We start from the raw sequence: 23,431 nt of genomic DNA on the forward strand, positions 1-23,431 counted from the left end.
AACAGTTAACATTAATAATTAAAAATATGATCAATATATATTAAAAATAAAACAAGGAGTCATCACCAATTAGGTTACAATAATAATGGAGGATGGAAAAAGTTTTATTACAAAATGTGGGATTATGACACAGTATGATATAAATTCCTTCACCAAAGAACAAATCATAGCTCCATGAATCACCACAACTAGCTCTGATACCACAAGAACGAAATGCAGGCCTCCCAAGTTCCATTAAGGAAACACATTTTATTGAACCAAACAAGAAATTACAACCAATGTCCATACACAATTTATCCAATTTCAAATATTCAATGCATGAGGAACCCATCGAAAGCTTACCATTATTGTCTTCCACATTCCTCTTCCATTCTAAGGTTCTTATTTTTCCAGTTTCTTTAATTTCCTAGTTTACAAATGTGAGTGTCTCAAATGAGATGAATGCATCACCTAACTCCTATGTTGCAGGGTTCAGCCCCCCAGGTCCCTGGTACCGGTCCGGTCTGGTCCTAATTCGGATCCGCCACTTGGAAATGAAAATTAAAACTCTAAAAGTGACATTTAAAACATAAATTTAGTTCATTTCTCCTCATTTGTTTTGCAAACATCAAATTTTTCATTGCAGGTCGACCAAATAGGAGTTGAAGGTTGATTTTTTAAGCTTGAGCAAGTGTTGCAGCATCATTTCTACACGTTTCCAAGCTTCTATTGGCTGAAAGAGTTAGGATTTTGTACATTTTTAAAAAAAATTCAACCATTTTTGTTTCATAATTTATTTGTTTAGTTTACCTCTCTTTTTCATTGTTTTGTTTTTGTTTTTAAATGTGTTTATATTATTTCTTGCCATAGGTATTAGAATGTCATCTACCCTTTCCTCCATAGGCACAAATGAACAATGAAAACCTAAGTCACCAGGTTCGGCCGAATTTGAACCTTGAAGTTCGAAATTCGCCGAACTTGAAAAACTATGCAAAAATTCGATTAAATTCGAAAAAAAGTTTAGGGTATAGTGTTTTTTTGGCTTGCGTTTTAGGGTTTCGTCGCTGATTTTATAAATAGGGCGGTCGCAGGAGTTGCAGTCACGCCCACGCGAGTTGCTAACGGAGTCGCCCAGTCTGCCCGGCCGCCACGGGAGTCGCACCAGTCACGCCCACGGGAGTCGCCCGACCGCCACCAATCGGCGACGCCACCACCAGTCCGCAATGCCACCAGTCCGCGACGCCACCACCAGCTACCTGTCCGCGACCTGCACAGGTAGGCCGCCATTTTTTTTAGGTTTATTACTTTTTTTTTTATTTATAATTTTTATAATGTTCATTGTTTATAATGTTTAAAAATTTATAATTTTATATTAATAGTTTGTAATATTATATTATATATTTTTATATTTTTTAAAAAAAAATTAGGTTTAATATTTTTATAAACAATTTAATAATGTTTATTATAAATTTTATTATTATTTATTTAATAATGTTGTTTATTTAATATTTTTTTAGGTTTATTATTTATTTATAATGTTTATAATGTTGTTTATTTAATATTTTTTTAGGTTTATTATTTAATAATGTTGTTTATTTAATATTTTTTTAGGTTAATTAATAGTTTATACTTTATAATGTTTATTTATAAATTTATAATGTTTATTTTTTATATATTTAGATATATTACATATATTTATTAAAAAAATTTAAAAATTACATATGGCGAATTTAATTCGAATTTTATACATTTCGAATTTTTTCCACATTGAACTTCATTCGAATTTCAAAGTTGTCGAACTTCGAATTCGAATTCGAACCTGGTGACTTAGATGAAAACAAAGAATAGATCCAGATTCTCCTCTATGGAAGTATGTTGACATTATACAACCGCTTTTAGGAGATGGGGGATTCAGTTGGAAATGCCAAGGATGTGATGAAGAACGTAATAGCTCACATTATCAAGTGGTAGGCCATTTGTGTGGAATACCAAAAAGACGCATCAAAAAATGGCCTAGAAAAAATGGTGTGCCTATACCACAATAGACGGTGCTGAAATATAATAGGGATCATGAAGAACCAAAAGAAAGAAAAGCCCTTAGATTAGATCAAACCGCTCTAGAAAAACAAAGGGGCAGCCCCCATCTAATCCCAATGTTGTTGTAGAAAACAACCCCTTCTTTTCCACAACTGAGCCTGAAAGTGAAGCATCCATTGCACGCAAAAGATCAAAGGGGCCTTTAGAAACCGCATTTCAAAATGAGAGTCGAGACATTGCTGACCAAGATGTAGCAAGATGCATATATGCAAATGGGTTGGCTTTCAATGTTATTCGCTCCCCATATTGGAAAAAAATGTTAAAAAGTGTTAATGAAGCTCCAAGAGGGTATAAGGACCCAAGTTATGAGAAGGTATGTGGAAGCTTACTAGAAAGAGAGGTGAAGGGGGTTCAAGATACATTGAAGCCCATAAGGGATTCATGGGCTAAGACAGGGTATCAATTGTTTCAAATGGGTGGAAAGATTCTAAAAATCATCCCTTGATCAATGTCATAGTGGTGTCCCCTAAAGGAGCAATGTTTTTGAAAGTTGTGGATTGTGAGGGCCAAGTAAAAGATGGCCAATTTATTGCAAATATTCTCATCTCTGCCATTGAGATAGTGGGACCCCACAATGTTGTTCAAGTCATAACGGACAATGCAAAAAATTGTAGAGTTGTTGGTTTGTTGGTTGAAGAACACTATCATCACATCTTTTGGACACCTTGTGCAGTCCATTTCTTTAATCTTATGCTACAAAAGATTGGGAATAAAATTGATTGGATCAAACAAGTGTATGCAAAGGCTAAGGACATCTAGATGTTCATCACAAACCACCACATGTCTCAAGGGATTTTTAGATCTTTTTCAAGTTTGGAGCTATTGAAGGTAAGTGAAATAATAATTTAATTTTAAATTTTCTGATTTTTTTAATGACAATGTGTATTCTTCTTTAAAGTTTGGCTTTATTTTTTAATCATATTGGCAATAATTTGCGTTATAGGTTACTGAGACCCATTTTGCATCAAACAATCATCTTGAGATGACTTGTCAAAGTTAAAGTGGCACTTTGCAATATGGTGATCAGCCAAAATTCGGCTATATGGAAACAAAGCAGCACTGAGAGGGCAGCAAGAATTAGGGTCAGGATGTTGGATGAGTCATGGTGGGATCTTGTGACATATCTCCTTAGTTTCACTGAGCCCATTATGAGCATGATTCACTACAATGACATGGATAAGCCTTGCATTGGAGAGATTTATGATGGCATTGACTCAATGGTTGAAAAAATGAAGTGCATCAATGCTTGAAAAAATGAAATGCATTATAAATGCAAAAAAGCAAGACCTCAAGTAGAAATTCTTCAAACAAGTGGAAGCAATTGTTGTAGAAAGGTGGAATAAGATGGCCACTCCTTTGCATCTTTTTGCCTATGCCTTGACACCAAAGTACTATAGCAGTCAATTTATTGATCAACCAGAAAGGCTTGCACCATGGAGAGATTTAGAAGTGTCTGATGGGTACAAGGTTGCATTCCTTAGACTACCCTGAAGATGATGTGCAAGATGTGATTACAAATGAGTTCATAGAATTTGCAAACGGAAATGGTCTAAGTGTTGACACTCTTCGTCATAATAGATTCAAGAAGGATGCTCATAGTTAATGGGTACTTCCATGGCACATGCTTCCAAAACCTACAACCCCTAACAGTCAAAGTTTTATCACAAGTAAGTTTAATTAATTAAGATTTATCACAAGTTTTATTTAGATTTTGTCTTCATAGGTTGCTAGTAATTTTTAATTTTAAAAATTTATAGCTTTAATTGTTTACTTTGTCTACATAGATTGCTCGTTCATCTACATCAAAAATAAATTGGAGCACATACTCTTTCACCCACTCAGTAAAGCGCAGCAGATTGCAATCAAAAAGAGCAAAGAATTTAGATATGTGCATTCCAACCTACGTCTTCTTTCACACAAGCAACATGACTACAAGCAAGGGGAGATGGAGATATGGGATATAGAGCCAGAGCATACTGATTTGGATGCAACCGCTTCTTAGCTTGTTGCATTTGATGACTCGAATGGCGAGCAAACTTATAGTGCAAGTGGTATTGACATTGGTTCATCTAATGTCAATGTCAATGATAAGGAGGACGAGGAGGATGAGAATGATGATGTTGATGAGTTAGAGAATCCATTTGATGATTAAATTTTAAATATTAAAACTAAAGTTCCAATTGTTAAGACAATGATGCTTGAACTCAATATTATTATTTTGTCATTTTGATATTGAACTTGATGTATATGATGCTATGATGGTATGATCATGATGCTATACTTACAAGTTTATGTTGGTTTTGTTGTTTATATGATGCTATATGACATTGTAATCTTAATTCATGCTTCTAGGTTGCATATATATATATATATATATATTTTACATTATTTTTGTACTAACGAACCCAAACCCCTTTTCAAAATTTTGCCGTACCAGCATACTGGGTTCTTGAACCCGAACAGGGAACTTAGCCTAGCTCTAATAAACACTTCTAATGTCTAAAACCGAAACTGGTCATACTTTGGATCAAATATCCAACATGAGCTACTACTACTTTGGCTCTATCTTTGTCAAAAACCAAGCCAATGTGTCTGCCAAGTTGGATGTGCTAGTTTATAATAAGGTTTTTAACATTAAATTATTTTCAAGTTTATTTTCTCTTCTCCAGACAATTACAAATCTCTTAAGTCATCCTTTGCAAACCATTATCACAATGAATGTCTTGCACATGAAACAAAAAGGATGACATAAATGATGTTCAAGGAGAACAATGATGGGAATGTCAAATAGTTGGAATTTTGAAACTGGGATGAATATAGAATTGGATATGCAGCAATGACAATGATGAATATGGATGGCAGCAAATGACAACAGTAGGATAGTGAAAGATTTATCTCCCATACAAATGGGGGTAAATATAGCGAACAGTGCAATGTGAAAACTAGAAAGAATGACACAAGAACCTTAATGCAAGAAAAGGTAGAAACATAATGTATTGGATGCATACTATGAAATTGAAGAATTAATTAAATCAAAAATAAAAGGTGTGAAAAACATGTGCCTTGAAACTAGTTGCAGGAAAATGCGACTAATGCAATGCTTACAAGGTGATGCAAAACAAAATAAAAGGGTTAGATGGTGTCTATTGGGGTTTTAGCTTTCTGGAAGAAAGAATGTCAAAGCAAGTACAGTCTACTTTACAATGCAAACACAAATGTTGGATATATTTACTCTATTTACAATGCCCCGGATACTTCAAATGATGCTTCTGTTAGGGATCTCACAAATACTGAGAGGGGGGGGGGGGGGGGGGGGGGTGAATCAATATCTGACCGGTAATTAGAATTTCTAAACTTAAAACATGCAGAACATAATATAACAATGTACCGGTATGCAAGAAATAATGCAATAAACAGAATCAAGAACATCCACATGAAAGGTACACCATATCACAAGATTTTAACGAGGAAACCCGGTGTGGGAAAAACCTCGGTGGGATTTGTGACCCACAATATTCACTCACTGGCCAATAAGAGAATATCACTTACAATAGGGGCCTGCACATGCAGGAAGGCCAACTGCCTAGAGCTCACTGCTCAATGGGAAGTCTCACTGACTTACAATAAGGATTATACAAATCCAATATCTTGTACTGCTTTACAATAGCATCTTCAATGCCAGATTCAGTACCGGTTCCTGCTTTGTTCTTTACATATATCTCTTGACCTATATTTCGCACAATATGTCTACCTAATATTTTCCTATCTGCTTCTACATCTCTTGATGAAATGTCTACAATGATCTCTTTTATATATGAGTCATTTTACAATTTGCCAAATCGGCTTACACATTTTTACAATAATAAACAAAATATAATATAACAAAATCCTGTCGGCCTCTGTGCCGGTATACTTCCTTTCTTCTGTGCCGGTGCCGGTGTCCTGAGTGCCAGTGTAGAGTGTGATCTGTTGATGCCGGTATAATGCCTTTGCCGGTGCCATAGGATTGCAAGGTTGCCATCAATGACAAAACCTTCAATCACATACAATGTCTCATTGGAGTGTGCATATGCCAACAATAAAATCAAAAATAAAAGGTGTGAAAAACATGTGCCTTGAAACTAGTTGCAGGAAAATGCGACTAATGCAATGCTTACAAGGTGATGCAAAACAAAATAAAAGGGTTAGATGGTGTCTATTGGGGTTTTAGCTTTCTGGAAGAAAGAATGTCAAAGCAAGTACAGTCTACTTTACAATGCAGACACAGATGTTGGATATATTTACTCTATTTACAATGCCCCGGATACTTCAAATGATGCTTCCTCATCCAGGTCGGAGACTTAGCAACCAAAGCATATACATCATACAAAAATATAACATGAAAAGAGATCTCAAGTGTTCAATGGCCCATAAATTTGCCGTTGGAGGAAATAAAACACCATTTGCCAAGCAGCTCACTTTTTTGGCAAGACTGAACTTGTAATTGATATCCTTCCCTTTACCAAACTATCCTATAGTATAGGGGCCGCTTATTCCATAAATAAATTGAACAGATTTGATCCAGCTACAAAATCATTGGAAAAGTGGATGTTTGGTGGAATAAAATTGGCAGGAAAAGGGCTCCTTGAATGGGTATCAATAGAGTCTTGAAGGTGAAGAATGATGCACTTAGCAAGATTTAAATCAATTCTAAAAGTTAAAAAGGTCCAACAAACCAACCTTTTAACATTTATGAAGAGACAACCCTCAAAGTTGTCTTTCAAAATGCAACTTCACAGACAAGACCTGTTTGAAGAGACTAGTGAAAAGCCCTTCCACAAAAAATGAGTTGTACAACTTAGTAAGTACAAGGTTGAGCTCTCTGAACATTTTAACAAAATGTAGTGGATGAAGTACCCTGATGTGCATTGGCAAAAGAAGTACCAGCCTAATAGGAAATCAGGTTCTTCCTTCAAACATTGATTTTTCAGGTACTTAATGCTCCACCCAGGAGTGGGAATCAAGACAACACTGCATAAAGTTAGCTTTATCAATTATTTGTGCAAACTAGAAGCTATCAATGAAATGGTTGATCATGTTGTTTGGAGCTATAAATCTGCCAAGATTCTTTTCACAAGCTTACAAGCTGAATTTCATTATTTATGCACTGCTTCCCATTCTTGGAGAGAAACTCTCTTTGAGACATTTGGAGGATCAAGGGCAAATACAAATTATTATTGCACTCAATCTAGTTCACTGTTGTTGGTTTCCTGTAAAAACCCAGGTGTAAGACAACCTTTCATGATGATCCATTGCCCATCAGTTAACAGCTTAGAGGAATTGATACTTCTCAAAGTGGATTTAGCTTTGATGGTATACTTAATTTCAAGTGTTTCAATTAAAACATCAAATCATTCCCTTTGGGGCATTGATATGTATGCCTCTTGATCAATATAGGAAAACTGAATGGCCATGCAATAGCCACCAATGTTCTCAAAAGACAATTAATGTCTTGCCGAATTTTTTCAAAATAATCTATGGAGAAAAGCAGCCTGTGTGTACTATCATGTCGAAGCAACCTTCTAATTACAAGCATGCAATACTTGCGTTGAAGAATAGAAACTGACAATGTAAACTTATTGGCCAACAGCATATCATTTACTTACTCTATTAAGCCACGAGTATATATATATAATATTCTGCATAAAAAAAGAAAAACAAATCAACAATACTTCAACTTCATACTTTGTAGAGCAATCTCTTTTGTTGCTTCACACACTTCTGCACTTTCCATTAGTCCATCGTCCAAATTTTCGGAAGCTGCATATGGTCCTGAAAAATTTGAAGTTGAATCATTGCAAAGCACCTCCCTCTTACTATGTTTTGTAGTTTCTGCGAAGGGAAAAAAAATATGAAACAGCATTATGAAAAATAAAAGAGAACTCCTTGTTGCTGCTTGGTATCTGAAATGTCAAGAATCAAGATAGGTAAATGCTGTTTACTTTGCCATCATGACCAATTTCGTGAAGTTATAATGCATGCAAATCTAGATTTCTTGTAGTTAAAAAATGGAAATCTTTTATTTATTTCACTTGCCTATTTTATAGTATTTTTCCAAGAGTAGTATCAAAAAAATGCCTTAGCAAGTTAGCTGGATGATCAGTAACTTTCCTTTAAAATATAGGTTTACAGTACTAAAAAATACCCCTTACATGAAATATATAATATAGAAAATTTCAACTTTTTCTCTCTATTTCCAGAATACTGAGTAAAATAACTGTGGATCTTCAAAATGAAAACTGTAGTAGATCCTTTACCTTAAAGGCAAAGAAAACAGAATGCAACCTAGATAAGCAGTGGCAAGTCACATTTCTATATACTTATCTAGTGCTTTTGCAGTTTCGCTTGACCAAAAATACTCTTAGTTTTTTTGTAAGCTTTAACAGATGAAAAACCTTCCTTACAGGTCAGATTTTTGTAATCAACAAAGATCAAACAATAATCAAACAAATATGCAAACCATCACAAGAAATATAAAATATGAATATTTTTACCGTCAATCTTCTCATAAGCATCAAATCCCAAACTTGATGCTGCCTGCCAACAGAACTGAAGAATGAGTTTAACATACAGAATGCAGATCTTACTGTTGCAAAAGCAGCATGCTTGCATTTGATATGAATCTAACCCAGTTTGCTACAAATGGAAATAAAGTGTATTAACCATACATTTGGAGTAACATCCTTCGGCAGTGGCAAAGCACCATTATCTCTCCTACAAAAAAAAGAAAAAAAAATTAGTGAGAATAAATCAGAAATGAAATTCTCACCTTAGAAAGGTACTATTGATTCATTTTGCCCAATTGCCAAATCCTATGTGTATCTATTACTCATAATTTCATAACCTTTTTGGTGTTTAAGAAGCCTTTGAGTCAAGTCATCAATGCATTCAATGAAAAGAAAAGAAATTATCTAGGCATTACACTTTTGTTACATGTAATGTATTTCTTGCAGAAATTTTCTCAATCAAAAATAATGCAGGACTCAAATATTTCATGTCTACAAATTAGGTTATTGATTACATTTTCAGGATTGGATAACATCTAAGGTTGCACTTTGGGAAGAATGCACCTATGTAAGATGGATTTTATTCCCCCTGGTCTGCTGTCTTTTTCTTCTTCTTACAAACTACAGATCGAGATCAATGATCCAAGTGTAATAAAACCACCAAGATCATTCTCATGACCCATAGTAAAGCCAATTAATATTTCAAGGTCTGCAGTACTTCTGCACACTCTTCTGAGGTTTGCAAGATCAACAATCAAGCTACATCAGTCACAACAAACACTCTTCTAGTAGCATAAGACAACCTCAGTGAATTGGATATGGCACCATCCAAGCATACACCATAACTTATGCAATCATCACCATCATCTTTGTCAAGTTCCTAACACCTATAGACCAAAGTGTTAAAGTCCACTCACAACGTGTAGCACTGCCAAACGCTGAAGGTATTGCGGCCTTTGCCCTTGAAATGGCAGAACCTGCCATGTGACTCAAGAAGAAGCATCCCCTAGGATGCAGAGCAATGCCTCATGAGCCAGTCCAGTCATTACATCTAATCGAATTCAATTATTCAAATCAACAGTTACATGGAAGCACAGCCATTTCAACTTCCATAATATTTCTTTTGACTTTGTGGCCTTGTAACATAATGTATAGTTATACATCTGTATCATAAGATTTCATAGCATAGATGTAGATAGTGGAAGATAGACAATTATTATATCACTCAAGAGTATGCCATGTACAGAACACACAAGTTAATAAACCTTTTCATTCTAGTTCCTAATAATTCTCTTATGCATTTGTCTTTGGCTGTAAACTTTATTTTTTTGTTAATATTGCTCCTGCACATATAACACATCTTGATTCTCACATATTAGAGTGTTGTTTTCTAGATATCTCCTAAATCCTTAATCAAGCATATTACAATGCTTCATCTCGGTGGTGTACATTCCACCAAACATTGTCTAAAGCATTTAAAGCTCAGCATCAAACCAAAAGACCACTTAGACTATCTTTCATGTCATGACTGCTAAGAAAGTAATGGCAAAAGGACATGAATTGCAATATGCAATCCAAGCAATGATTGATAACAAAATGTTAAAAAACTTTTCAACAATAGAAGGCGTTCCTGTTCAACAAATTTGCAGAAATCATTGAATGAATCAAATAATTCTATCAGTTCAATACTCAGGTACACCATTTGAAGGTCAAGCCCCCCACCAATTTCAAGTCAATTTACACATTCTTGTGCTCAAGGATAAAAGCAATGCTAATACGAAAAATAACTAGATGGATCAATAAGAAATATCAATCTCTATGACTCAATTATCTAATAATAGATATATCAAGATTGCAATTTTAAAAGTATTTTAACCAGTCAAGAAGTGGTCACGAGTCCATATCTTGGGGAAAGGCATTGCACAGAAGAAGAAACTGAAATGACATGGGAAGCATTCCTAGAAGCTTTCAAATATGAATGCTATACTAATGATGTATATGATGATTGCTGTATTCAATGGCCATAACTACATCAAGGGCATGAACTGTCAGTCCAAGAGTACATCAGTGCCTTCTGTGAGCTCAATCCAAATCTTAGGTTTTTCGAGCCTAAACATCATAAAGTTCTCAAGTATCATGGTAACCTACAACCATTTGTGATGTCACCATCCAAACACTAAAATCTCTAAAACCAAACAACTGAAAGGAAGCTCCTTTATAAATGATAAGTCATTACAAGTCACGGACATCTAAAAGACAATAAGACAAAAATCTTATTTATAATAAAAGACAAAGGTTAATAAAAGACAAAGGTTATTAGGAAGTCAGTGAAATAAAAGAAATTAAATATAATTGTCATACATCTATTACACATACAGAAAGCGGTGATTAAAGAAAAGAAAAGAAACAATAATTAATCACAAGGAGCTTAGAAGTGATTTCTTTTAAATGGGTAGCGATTCATTAAGACAGAGAAACGTAGTTAATAATAATCACGGTGACTTCATATTGACCGATAATCCAAAAAATGCAATGTTGACTAAAGTCATAATCCAAGGGGATGTGATTTGTTTGAGGAGAAGTAAGGTTTCTAATTAAGAGGTGTGATTACTAATGGAAAAAGTAATTTGTTTTCAAAAAGAGACTTCTTTGGAGAAGACTCTTCATAAAGAGACGTGCCTTCTTGGTGAAATGCAGATATAAGTAGAGGTTGTAAATAATAGCTGAGGGGGACATCTTTCATCTTTCTTATTCATTCTCTACAGATTCGATCAGCCTGAGCCAACACTTTGGCTTTAGGGAGGAAATATGATTCAATACACGGAAGATTGTTTGGTATATAACTCTTATTCATAATTGGTTCATGGAGGGGAGTTCATGGGCGGCACTTGAAGTAGTAGAAGAGATGGGAGACGAGAAAATGCAGTGATCTTTAGGAGGACACATAATAATTAATATACTTGACGGCCAGACATTAACGGCGCCCTCTGCTCATAGTGAAGCTGCGATGGGAACAGACGAAAGTATATTGGAAGTAAAATACGTGGAGCTTTGATACCAAGCAAGGAGGAATTAGAGGAATATCGTGGATATGAATTATCTCTATTCCTTATCCAGATGGGATCATTCCTAGGGGGAAAATGCCTAAGGCATACTATCAAGAGCCCAAGGGAATCGATTACTATGAAGACAAGTTTGATAGGTAAAGACAATCGATGAATGAGGAATCGGAAATAGGTACTCCTAAGTGCCAGCGGAAATGGTAGAACAAAGCCAAGCAATCGATGATAATGGATATTGATCATGGTCAACAGTTAATAGGTACGGGTATGATATGAAGTTCAGTCGACCGACTAAGACGTTGATAAGCAATTGCAAGCATCGATAAATATAAGTTGGAGACAATAATTAAGATGATGGCAATCAATGTTATGACTGAGCAGCAATTACTTGGACTATGTCGATTGGATGTCGGGAATCAACAGCTACAGCAATCATGTACAAAATTATTAGCGAGGAAAGCAATAGAGTGCGTATATTTTAATAGACAGAAATATATACACTCTGGACCACTAACCAGATGATAGATTGCAGACTTGATGAAAAAAGGTTTATAAAGAAAGTATAACAGATTTAAGACGAAAGTATCGTTGCAGATTTATACTAGTTTTTTAGAGTAACTTAAAGAGGAAAGTTGGGAGCATTAAAGATAAGTTCTACCTTCTCAAGCTATTCTTAGAATCTTAAGTTAATAACTTAATTGTAATAAAAATATCTTTAGCTTTAATAAATTTACATCTATTAATGGATTACAATTGTCACTTTAAGTTTGATTTGTTATCTCAGGACTGAATTATTGTAGATCCCAAACTGGGGACATTACTATTAGAATATTTAATTATATTTTAGTCACCTATATTTAGTTCCTTGTTTAATGGTCACTTAGCTTTTTAGTTAATTAGCTTTTAAGCTTTATTTAGCATTTAGCTTTTTCTTTTTAGTTAATTAGCTTTTAAGCTTAATTTAGCGTTTAGCTCTTTAATCTTTTACTTTAACCTTATGTTCTAATTATAGAACATCGTCTTGTAACCTCTATATATATGTGTGTATATCTTTCAATGTAATCATCCGATTATTGAATCATTCATTCAATTTATTTTTCATGGTATCAAAGTGGGTCAATGGGATTCTTTAAAGTTTGGCAAATTTTTTAATAAAAATTCATGGCCTTCTTTCAGGAATATTTTCCAGATTTTTTTAATTGTTTTTTTTATAAAAAAATGATTTTGCTTTTTTTAAGGCTTTTTGAGGGTTTCAAGTTTGTGGGCGAATTCCTTTGTGTTGGGCAGCAGTTCATGTTTTTTTTAGGGTTCTGGAGGTTTTCGGGCCTGCAACCTGGAGGTTTTTTTTGAAGATTGAAAATATTCGTAAGGTTTCTGCAATTTTCGACTAGGGTTTTGACCCTTCAGTTCAAGTCGAAATTTTTTTCTAGTTGCAAATTCTTGGTGGGTTTTTCGAGACCTCAACTGGGTCGTCATCGCATTTTTTTGGGTGCATTGTTTTTTGTGCCTCGATTTTTGAGCCGTCGGATCTGCATTCTGATTTCAGATTCTTAGTGGGTTTTTCGAGAGCTTTTCAGGGTTGGTCTCAAATTTTTCTGGGTGCCTCATTTTCCATGCCAACGAATTTACCTTGGAATTTAAAAACAGTCCGCAATTTCTGCTAATTCTATGGACGTCGAGAATTTTGGTGCTTTTTGGGCACCATTTATGTTGTTTTAAGTTTGCAGAAATTTTTTTATTTTGGGTTTCTTCCAAACTTTGAAATTCACGCCTTGGAATTCGTGCCAGATAAGGAAGAAACAAATATGTAAGGTGACGTGAGGTACAACTTCACCACCGAATGAACATCTTCCTAAGACACCACCAAAATAGCATAAAACAAATAAATGGTGTCATAAGCATAAGACAACCATCCCACTCAAACACAAAGTGCAATGCTCAAAAATTGTTGTTTACATGGGTGAAAAATAGAGGATTCTCAAGTCAACCCTCTAATTGAATCATTAATTGTACTCCAAATGTTGTAATCAGCACTGCACGAGTTGAAAGATTAGCACATTGGTTCAAGGGCAATGTAAGATTTTCTGATCAATGGCAGATGCATGAGGAACTTCCTCTCCAAGATCATGAATCTATCTCCACCCAATGCCATATACACATTTTTGGTGTCATGAGACAATATGGATAGATTGGGTATGGCACCATCCAAAAGCTTAATCACTCATCATCACTGGCTTTCTTGGGGATCCAAACACCTACAAATCAAACTGCTGAAGTCCACTCACAACAAGAACAAACAGAATAGTGGAATTTTACTTGTGTGGTAATGATTGAAAAATAAATTGAATGAATGATTCAATAATCGGATAATTACATTGAACAATATACACACGTATATATAGAGGTTACAAGACGATATTCTATAATTAGAACATAACGTTTAAGTAAAAGACTAAAGAGCTAAACGCTAAATTAAGAGTGAAAGCTAAATTAAGCTTAAAAGCTAATTACATAAAAAAAGTAAATGACCATTAACCAAGGAACTAAAAATAGGTGACTGATATAGAATTAAATATTCTAATACACTCCCTTAATGGTCATGCTATCTATCACACCAAGCTGCCCTCTAAATTTGAGAAACTTTGTCGGGCTCAAGGACTTGGTGAGGATATCTGCAGTCTGATCTTCTGTAGGAATGTACTGCAGTATCACTGATCCATCTTCAACATGCTGGCGAATGAAATGACAATGAAGCTCCACATGCTTTGTCCGCTCATGGAAGACTGGATTTTTGGCTAATTTTAGAACCCATTGATTATCACAAAACAAGGGACTAGGTCTTGGTTGAGACATTTGCATGTCTGCAAGCATCCTACATAGCCAAATTGCCTCACATGTTGCCTTAACAGTTCCCCGATACTCTGCTTCGATCGAGGAAAGAGATATTGCCTATTGCTTCTTGCTGGTCCATGTGACTGCACCTGTACCCAAGCTGAAAACATACCCAGAGGTTGACTTTCTGTCATCAACACAACCTGTCCAATCTGAGTCTGTGAAACCAACCAGCCTAGGATCTTTGCTTCTGCTGTACAGAATGTCAAAATCAGGAGTACCCTTCACATATCTAAGCACACGCTTCGCTGCAACCCGATGTTCAACTTTTGAGGCTGACATGAAGCGAGAAATATAGCTCACAGCATAACTGATGTCAGGTCTAGTGGCGGCGAGATAGATGAGGCTGCCCACTAGTTGCCTGAATGAAGACTCATCCACTACAGGCCCACCACTTAGGCCGGAGAGTAGATATACCAACATCTGTTGCAGGATGAAGGTTACCTGGAATATTTGGAGCAAGCTCCTCCAGATATGGATCTAGAAGATCCTGAGGAAAGTCAGGGGGTGCAACGTCATGCCTGGGAGACCCCACAACTTTGGAGTCAACTGAATCCCTTCCATCAGGTGGAGCTAAGGGAAGACGAACACCCATACTTGCAACCTTTGGAGGGTGATCCTCAGTGCTCAAATCAGGAGAGGCAGGCTGAAAAGACCCTCTTTCTTCATCAGATACTACATCTCGACTAAATATGAGGTGATTAGTGTCTATATCAATCAGTCGATATGCCTTGTGGTTGTCACTATAGCCGGTGAACATCAATTTCTAACTCTTTGGATCCAATTCGGTGCACTTGGCATCTGGAATCCAAACATAAGCTGTAGAGCCAAAAACTTTCAAATGACTGATTTTGGGCTTCCTCTAGAGTCATCTTCTTAACGGCCTTTGTGGGAAACCGGTTCAGAAGGTAGACCGCAGTGAAGACCGCTTCTGCTTAAAAGTGTTTTGGAACATTTCTATGCTCCAACATAGACCAAGCCATCTCAGTGATTGTACTGTTCCAGCACTCAACAACACCGTTCTGTTGTGGGTTGTAAGGTGCAGTAAGTTGATGCTTAATGCCATGTGATGCACAAAAGTTGGTGAACTTTGTAGAACAAAATTCCCCTCCATTGTCGGACCGAAGAGTGACTATCTGACAGCTAGACTCCTTTTCCACTAAGGCCTTAAACGTCTGAAACATGGTGAACACCTCTGATTTCTGCTTAAGAAAATAAACCCACATGCGTCCGCTGAAATCATCAACAAATAGTACAAAATACCTGCATCCAGTGACTAATGGAGTGTTCATGGGACCATAGATGTTCGCATGAATGAGCTACAAGACCTTGGATGCTCTCCAAGCATCTCCATCGGAAAACGGAGTCCTATGCTGCTTTCCAGCCTGACACGCTCCGAAAACTCCATGATTCTGAGTTTGAATCTCAGGTAATCCTACAACTAGATCCTCTCGAACCAACTGAGAGAGATAGTGGACATTGAGATGCCCATATCGCCGATGCCAAAGAGTGCTGATGGAAGTACTCCTAGCTGCCATGGTGAGCTCCTGAGAACCAGTAGAATCAACAAGTCTATAAAGACCATGATCCTCAATACCAACTGCAACTGTAGTGCGAGTCTCCCTGTCAACAATGTTGCACTTGTGCAACCCGAAGACGACATCCAGCTGTGGTGAATGCTACATAATCTGACTGACTAACAGTAGATTGAGCTTCATACCAGGTACAAAGTATACATTGAGGAATATTAAATCCCTCCCACCAGATGAAATCTGAATGTTGCCCTTACCGACAACAGTATACTCTGCACCTCCACCAAAGATCACTAAATCGGTGAAAGGCATGTACTCTGTAAACCAATCCCGACAATGCGTGAAATGCCGAGAGGCTCCAAAGTCAATGTACCAGGCTAATGATTGAACATCATCAGAGGAGATTTGGGCCATGAACGCATAGAAGGCAAATTCCTTCTAATCAGGAAGCGTGACAAAATTGGCTTTCTTTTTGGACCCTCCCTGTTTGGATTGCTGGGATGCTATCAATTTCCGGCAATCTTTCACCAAATGGCCATATATGACAGTAGGAACACTGTAAGCTTTTCTTTTTGGAAGACTGTTGAGGTTGACCTTGACCTTACTGCTGGAAGGACGGAGCTTTACCCTTGTACTTATGTGAAACTGAGGCTGTGAAAGCCTGTTCAGTGGATGAACTAGAACTGCTTCCAAACTGTTGCTTCCATCGATCTTGCTGTAGCAACTTGTTGCAGAGATCAAGAAACTTCAAATCAACACTAGTAGAGGAGATATTGAGCGTATCAATGAAATGCTCGTAGGATCTGGGAAGGCTTTTCAGCATGATCACTACCATATCCTCTTCCACCATGGTTCGGCCTATAGCTTCCAACTGATCACAGATGTCCTTGATCTTCGTAAGATGTGCCTAGATAGATGACTTCTCATCCATCATGATAGAAAACAGCATATTCTTCAGAAAGAAAGCTCGGCTCTTGTCGGACGTTTCATGAAGATCCTTCAAAAGATCCCAGATCTCTTTTGTTGTTTTACCTGAAGACACCTGTGGGAGTTGATCATCTGTGACGAAGAGTTTGATAAGCATGACAACCTCTCGATTCTTCACATCATGTTTGTTTTGATCATCACCTGTTGTTGTAGGACGAGATTCCTTGCCCAAAACAAGTTGATCAAGGCAACGGTACTCAAAGATGGTAAGCATACGTTGTTTCCAAGTGTTGTGGTTGTGGTCGTTGAACTTCTGACTGTGTTCCAATATGATGTTGGTTAATGATGCCATCACAGAAATCGAGGTTGATTGAGGTCAACTGAGTGAAAGCAAGAGACAGAAGAATCTGATTTTAAAAAAATCAGAATAGAAGCAGCTGCTGAAAAAACTAAAACCCTATAGGATACTTTTGGCATGAATTCCAAGGTGCAAATTTCGAGGTTTGGAAGAAACCCAGAAATTAAAATTTTCTGCAAACTTAAAACAGCATAAACAGTGCCCAGAAGACAAAAAAATTCCCAACGTCCACAAAATTAGCAGAAATTGAGAACCGTTTTTAAATTCCAAGGCAAATTCGCTGGCACAAAATTTGAGGCACGGAAAATGAGGCACCCAAAAAAATTTGAGACCAACGCAAAAAAGCTCTCAAAAAACCCACCAAGAATTTGGAAACAGAATGCAGATCCAATGGCTCAAAAATTGAGGCACGAAAAACTATGCACCCAGAAAAATGTGACGACGATCCAGTTGACGTCTCAAAAAACCCACCAAGAATTTGCAACCAAAATAAAATTTCGACTTGAACTGAAGGGTCAAAACTCTAGTCGAAAATTGCAGAAACCCTAGGAAAATTTTCAATCTGCAAAAAAAACCTCCAAGTTGCAGGCCCAAAAATCTCCAGAACCCTAAAAAAAAACATGAACTGCTGCCCAGCACAAAGAAATTCACCCACAAACCAGAAACCCTCAAAAAGCCTTCAAAAAAGCAAAATCGTTTTTTTTATAAACAAACAATAAAAAAAAATCTGAAAAATATTCCAGAAAGAAGGCCATGAATTTTTATTAAAAAAATCGCCAAACTTTAAAGAATCCCATCGACCAACTCTGATACCATGAAAAATAAATTGAATGAATGATTAAATAATCGGATAATTAAATTGAACAATATACACACGTATATATAGAGGTTACAAGACGATGTTCTATAATTAAGATCAAGTTGTTTAAAGTGAACTACTAAAGAGCTAAACGCTAAATTAAGTGTGAAAGCTAAATTAAGCTTAAAAGCTAATTACATTAAAAAAGTAAATGACCATTAACCAAGGAACTAAAAATAGATGACTAACATAGAATTAAATATTCTAATAATGTTGAGTGCCAACAATATTGCAGCATTTTTCCTGTTATATTCCACAAGTCAAATTCCATAGTTATGCTTGTTTTTGTTCAGCAACTATCAAAAAGTGAAGAGTTGCATGGCAGCACTACCATTTAAACTTCCATAACATTTTGTTACCTTTTAAGCGTAGTAGCATTATCTATACAAATAATTATCAGATATCATTGCAAAGTCATTACACAAACATAACTAGCATAAGATAGACAACCATACATCTCTCTTAAGAGTGTACCCTATAAAAAATGCACAAAGTTAATAAAAAAATTATTCCAATTCTAATCTCTCTCCTATGTGTTCGTCTTTAATTATCAGCTTTGTGACATTGTTAATGTTGTTTTCACACATATAATGCATCTAGATTCTCACAATTTAGAGTAGTGTCCCCTAGATATCTCCTAGGATCCATAGCAACTACATTGACCAAGGTAATGTTGTCCAATGACAATTCATGGCTAGGCTTTTGTCCCAGCTATAAATAGTCATCTTCATCATGTTGTTTAGATAGATTTGGACTCCATACATCTAATGACTTTCTTGGTATATACTTCATGCATAGTAAACTCTCCAGATCTTTCAAGGCTATTGTGAATATAAAATGGTTAAGCTCACCAAATTAACATGCATGAATAATAGTTTTGAATTTTTGTCAAGGCCTAGGCAAGATTTTCAAAATAATTGATGGTTGTAGTTCTCATATCAATGCCTCTATAAACATCCATGATGAACAATCCTCCATAGATAGAAAGAAATTGGTATTGTTAGAACACCAATATAGACCATAATGTCAGCCATGCAAAGAAGACATCCTTTTTGTCAAGAAGAAGAATCCAATGTCTAACGTGACTTGGTAAACCACCCATGGGAAGAAAGATATCTCATGAATCTATTACCATGTGCAAAAATAAATTATTTTGGCTAATTGGCACTGGACACTTCCTTTGGTTGACATAGGCTTAAAAAGGTAGTAGCTGTAAAAAGCCTAACATTTAAGGGTAACGACTTCTCAAAGGTAAAGGGCCAAGCATCATTGATAAGGATAACTAAAAAAGGGCAAAAGAATCTCCTAAGTGATATAAGTGGAAAGTTGAGATCATTACTTGGCATCAAACATCAAATGGAGTCTCGAAGTCACCACTAACCTACACAACAAAGTATCAATACTAGAGCCAATGTTAAAGTTAGAAAGCTAAAGCTAAGAAAAAGGTCTCCAAAATGTAAAACAACTAAAGACAATCGTCTTAACTTCTATGAGAATTTCCCTATACTCCTCTCTAAAATTCATAATAGAGAGAGGGAGATAGATTCAAGAATCATGGATGGTTCAACCATCTATCCTTGAATCCATAACTATATTTTCATTTATCAGACTATTTCCCTGAATGCATATACAAAACTCAATTTGTAATACCAATTGACTTACAATTCAATTTTCTATCCCATTTCATAGCTAAATGATGGTGTTTACAATTAGAAATTTTTTATTTCATTCCAAATTCCATTTTATAAGTCTATACACTCTTTTCCGAGTGGAGAAAGCCCCATTTTGGCCAAGGACACGTCCCCAAGTAACATAGGTGTATATATAGAGCAGCCTCAGGGCTTTGAGATAAATGGGAAGGAATCCCATGTTTGTAGGCTTAGGAAAGCCTTCTATGGACTCAAACAGGCACCCAGGTCATGTTATTCGAGAATAGATGAATATTTGCTAAGTATGGGCTTCAACAAAAGTGAAGCAGACTCTATTACATAATTGTTAAAACTTGGAACTGATCTACTAATTTTGGTAGTGTACATAGATGATTTGTTCATAACAAGTGCAGAGCAACTCATTGCAGAGTACATGGAAAAATTATCTACAGAGTTTGAGATGGGCATCGGCCTGAAACATTACTTTTTGGGGTTAAAGGTTTGGCAGAAACCAAGAGAGATTTTCCTTGGGTAGGGTATGTATGCAATTAAGATCCTAAAGCAATTTCAAATGAAGGATTACAAACTTATGGCCAAACCTATGATCACTAATATTTAGTGTGTAGCATCTTCAGATTCAAAGGTGATCAATAGCACATCGTGTAGTTGACAGGTTCTTGATTTATTCGGTCAATACTAGACCAGATAAATATTTTGCTGTGAACACCTTGAGTAAATTCATGGTGGAACTTAGGTGAAAGCACTAGGTAACAGCAACCCCTGTGCTCAAATATTTGAAGAGCACAATGGAACATGATCTGAGATATCTTGGAGAGAGTGAAGTGAATTTGAAGGGGACATAGACTCTAATTGAGCAGGCAGTGCAACAGATAGGAAGAGCACCTCAAGGTGTTGCTTTAGTTTGGGTTCAAAAACAGGTATCCTGGTTCAACAAGAAGCAAACTTCAATGCCACTAAGCATAGAAAAATATATGGCTGCTAGTAGCCATTCAGCTTCACAAGTTACCTGCAGGATTGTTTGATCAGGAGTTGGGTCCCAAGGTGATTTATTGTGATAACCCAAGTTGTGTTAAACGCTCATAGAATCAAATGTTTCATGTCAGGTCCAAGCACATAGATACCAGATATCACTTCATCAAAGGTTCAAAAGGGAGTAGTTAAGCTCCAATGCAAATCCGCAGGTCAGCAAGTAGCTATTATTCTGACCAAGCCCTTAGCAAAAGGGAAGTTTGAGGCTTTCAGAGACAAGCTTTGAATTGGTGCACAATTCCTTCTTGGCTAAGAGGGAGTGATGTTTTTTTAGCTCGAATAACAATTTCCACACAAGTTCAGCATGAACATGCAAAGAAAAGTTCAAGTAGTTCAAGTAGTTCAAGTTTGTCTATCTTGTATTTACCTTAAGCATTTAAAGTGAAAGTCTTTTATTTAGTTAATTAAGTCTAATAAAGTGCAAATAAACACTAATGATTTAGATTTATCTTCCAAGACATCTCCTGCATGAAAATAGATTGCTATTTTGGAAGATTCAGTTTACAGCTAAATTAGTATAAAGATAGAAGCAAGATAGAAGTTGAGTATTTCATTCAGATTGTCTTCTGAAGGACTAAAAGACTATTTTTTCTGAAGGACTGAAAAGCTAGATGTAAGATACAGTTGGTTTCCACACAATAGTTTGTTATAATCGTTGTGGAGGTTTCCTTGTCCGTTTTTTGAAGGAATGAAAAATAAGTTATGGGCTGTTCATTTCCACAATTTGAATTTAAATGATTTCTGTGATTAACTGAATGTTTTATTTAAGAATTAGGCAATTAGTCATCAAGATTTGAATTTTAAAATATCTTGTCATCCTCCTCTTTCCACCATTCTTCTTCTTTGGTGAATCTGGCTAGCTCTATGCATATCACCACCAATTCTCCTTTCTCTTTGCCTGTGATCATCTTCTTGTTTGGAAGGAAAGTTTTCCTCCCCTAGTAGTGTCCTCCTTTGACAATACCATTTATGAGTATTGGTCTTTCTTCTGAAAATCTTGACAACTTAATTTAAAGATTTGAGCGATGACTAAAAAAAGAAATCTTCTTTAAAAAGGGGTGTGAAGCAATGCAAAATGACACTCCGCTCGCAAGTTAAGAAGAGTTTTGCGTTTTTTTGTATTTTACGGAATCTCTTGGTTGTAAATGGATTTCTTCATTAAGAAAATTATCTAATTGTCATTTTGGGACTTCAAACTAAAACTCCGCACAGAGTCAAGTGGTTTTTGTGTTTTATGAAAGTCTTAGAAAGGGGCGTAGAGCAATGCAAAATGATGCTCCGCTAACAAGTTAAGAAGAGTTAGGTGGTTTGTGTGTTCTCTGAGAGTTCCTTGGTTGTAAGGGGATTTTTTACGTAGAAAGGATAGCTGATTGTTCTCAAGATGTGTACGGTAGATTTTTTCTTCGAAATTAATACAAAAGGAGAGGGACCAGCTTCCCTCGCTCGCTTATTAAAAACAAATGATTTTCTATTAAGTTTTACAATGTTAAAAGAATTGCCAAAAAGATAAATGTAATTATAGTAAGTCCTCCGCTTTTCCTCATATTTACCAAATAAATTTTATTCTATACAGCAAAAATTCGGTCATCGTTATATACTTTTATTATGCTTTTATCGGCCACTGCAAATTTTCACATCTCAGAAAATTGTTTCCTGAAACCCTAAAATTTTGGAAATAAACTGAAAAATATACCTGCATTTTAGTTTGTACTGTTCATGATCAAGTATTTCGTCTGTCACATAATTTGAACCTTCAATTTCCAGCTTAGTTTCTGGAGAATAATTTTCATTTCTTTTGCGTTTTTTATCAACATTGTTAACAGAGCTTTTCTCTGCGTTTTCGTTGTCATTTGATGACGCAGAAGCATTACCGATTGCAAGGTTGTAAGCTGTGGAAATAATCAAGTTAGGGTTTAAATTCCAAAATTTGGAATAAAAAAATATTTCAAAAACCTACAAGAATTTGAGGATGAACAGAAGTAATGTGAGATGAGTGTAAAGTACCTTGTAAATTATCTAGAGCTGAAGTGAGGTTGAAGTCTTTGAAGTAAGAGTGAGCTGGATTTTTGTACAGATTGCTCCTTGTGGTCATGCTTTCAAGCTTGCCTGTTCATTTTATTTTCTGGCGAGTCCTGCAGACAGAAGTTTGTTATTCGGTGAAAAAGCATATATGAGATAGGTACTTATATGACATGCTGGAAGGCTGAGTGGCATAGTCCCATGTGGAATAGCGCGTCAAAAGCTTGTTTTTATTTTTTTAAATAAATTACTCATTTGATTGAATGAAACACAGATAGATTGTAATAACGTTTATGCAGCCTTTGGATCAAGAATAGCATAGCAATAGAGTACCTTATTTTGAGCAGTTGATCCATTCTTCAATTAAATGCATATAAGCATTAATCTAGATTAATTATGTGACAATTATGGGAGTGATAGTATCATTTACTTAATATTATATAGCAAAATTAATTATGAAGG

General features: G+C 35.9%; 1 protein-coding gene across 9 annotated transcripts in view; it reads right to left on the minus strand.

Moving 5' to 3' along the window:
- The window catches only part of LOC131038732 (uncharacterized), a 118,352-nt gene extending 95,196 nt beyond the window's left edge, over window positions 1–23,156 (minus strand). For 2 of the 9 annotated variants that reach the window (XM_057971265.2, XM_057971264.2), the window contains exons 1-5: window positions 22,955–23,147; window positions 22,644–22,839; window positions 8,784–8,829; window positions 8,610–8,664; window positions 7,801–7,947 (exon numbers count right to left, since the gene is read on the minus strand). In XM_057971265.2, the coding sequence (XP_057827248.1) occupies window positions 7,801–7,947; window positions 8,610–8,664; window positions 8,784–8,829; window positions 22,644–22,839; window positions 22,955–23,042 (532 nt within the window). In that variant the 5' untranslated portion in view covers window positions 23,043–23,147. Of the gene's footprint in view, window positions 1–7,800; window positions 7,948–8,609; window positions 8,665–8,783; window positions 8,830–22,643; window positions 22,840–22,954 lie in introns of all 9 variants that reach the window. The other 7 variants (XM_057971266.2, XM_057971262.2, XM_057971268.2 and 4 more) reach the window with 7 other exon arrangements.
- Between the last annotated feature and the right edge of the window lie 275 nt (window positions 23,157–23,431).

This window comes from Cryptomeria japonica, chromosome 3 (assembly GCF_030272615.1).
Source record: "Cryptomeria japonica chromosome 3, Sugi_1.0, whole genome shotgun sequence".
Taxonomy (NCBI): domain Eukaryota; kingdom Viridiplantae; phylum Streptophyta; class Pinopsida; order Cupressales; family Cupressaceae; genus Cryptomeria; species Cryptomeria japonica.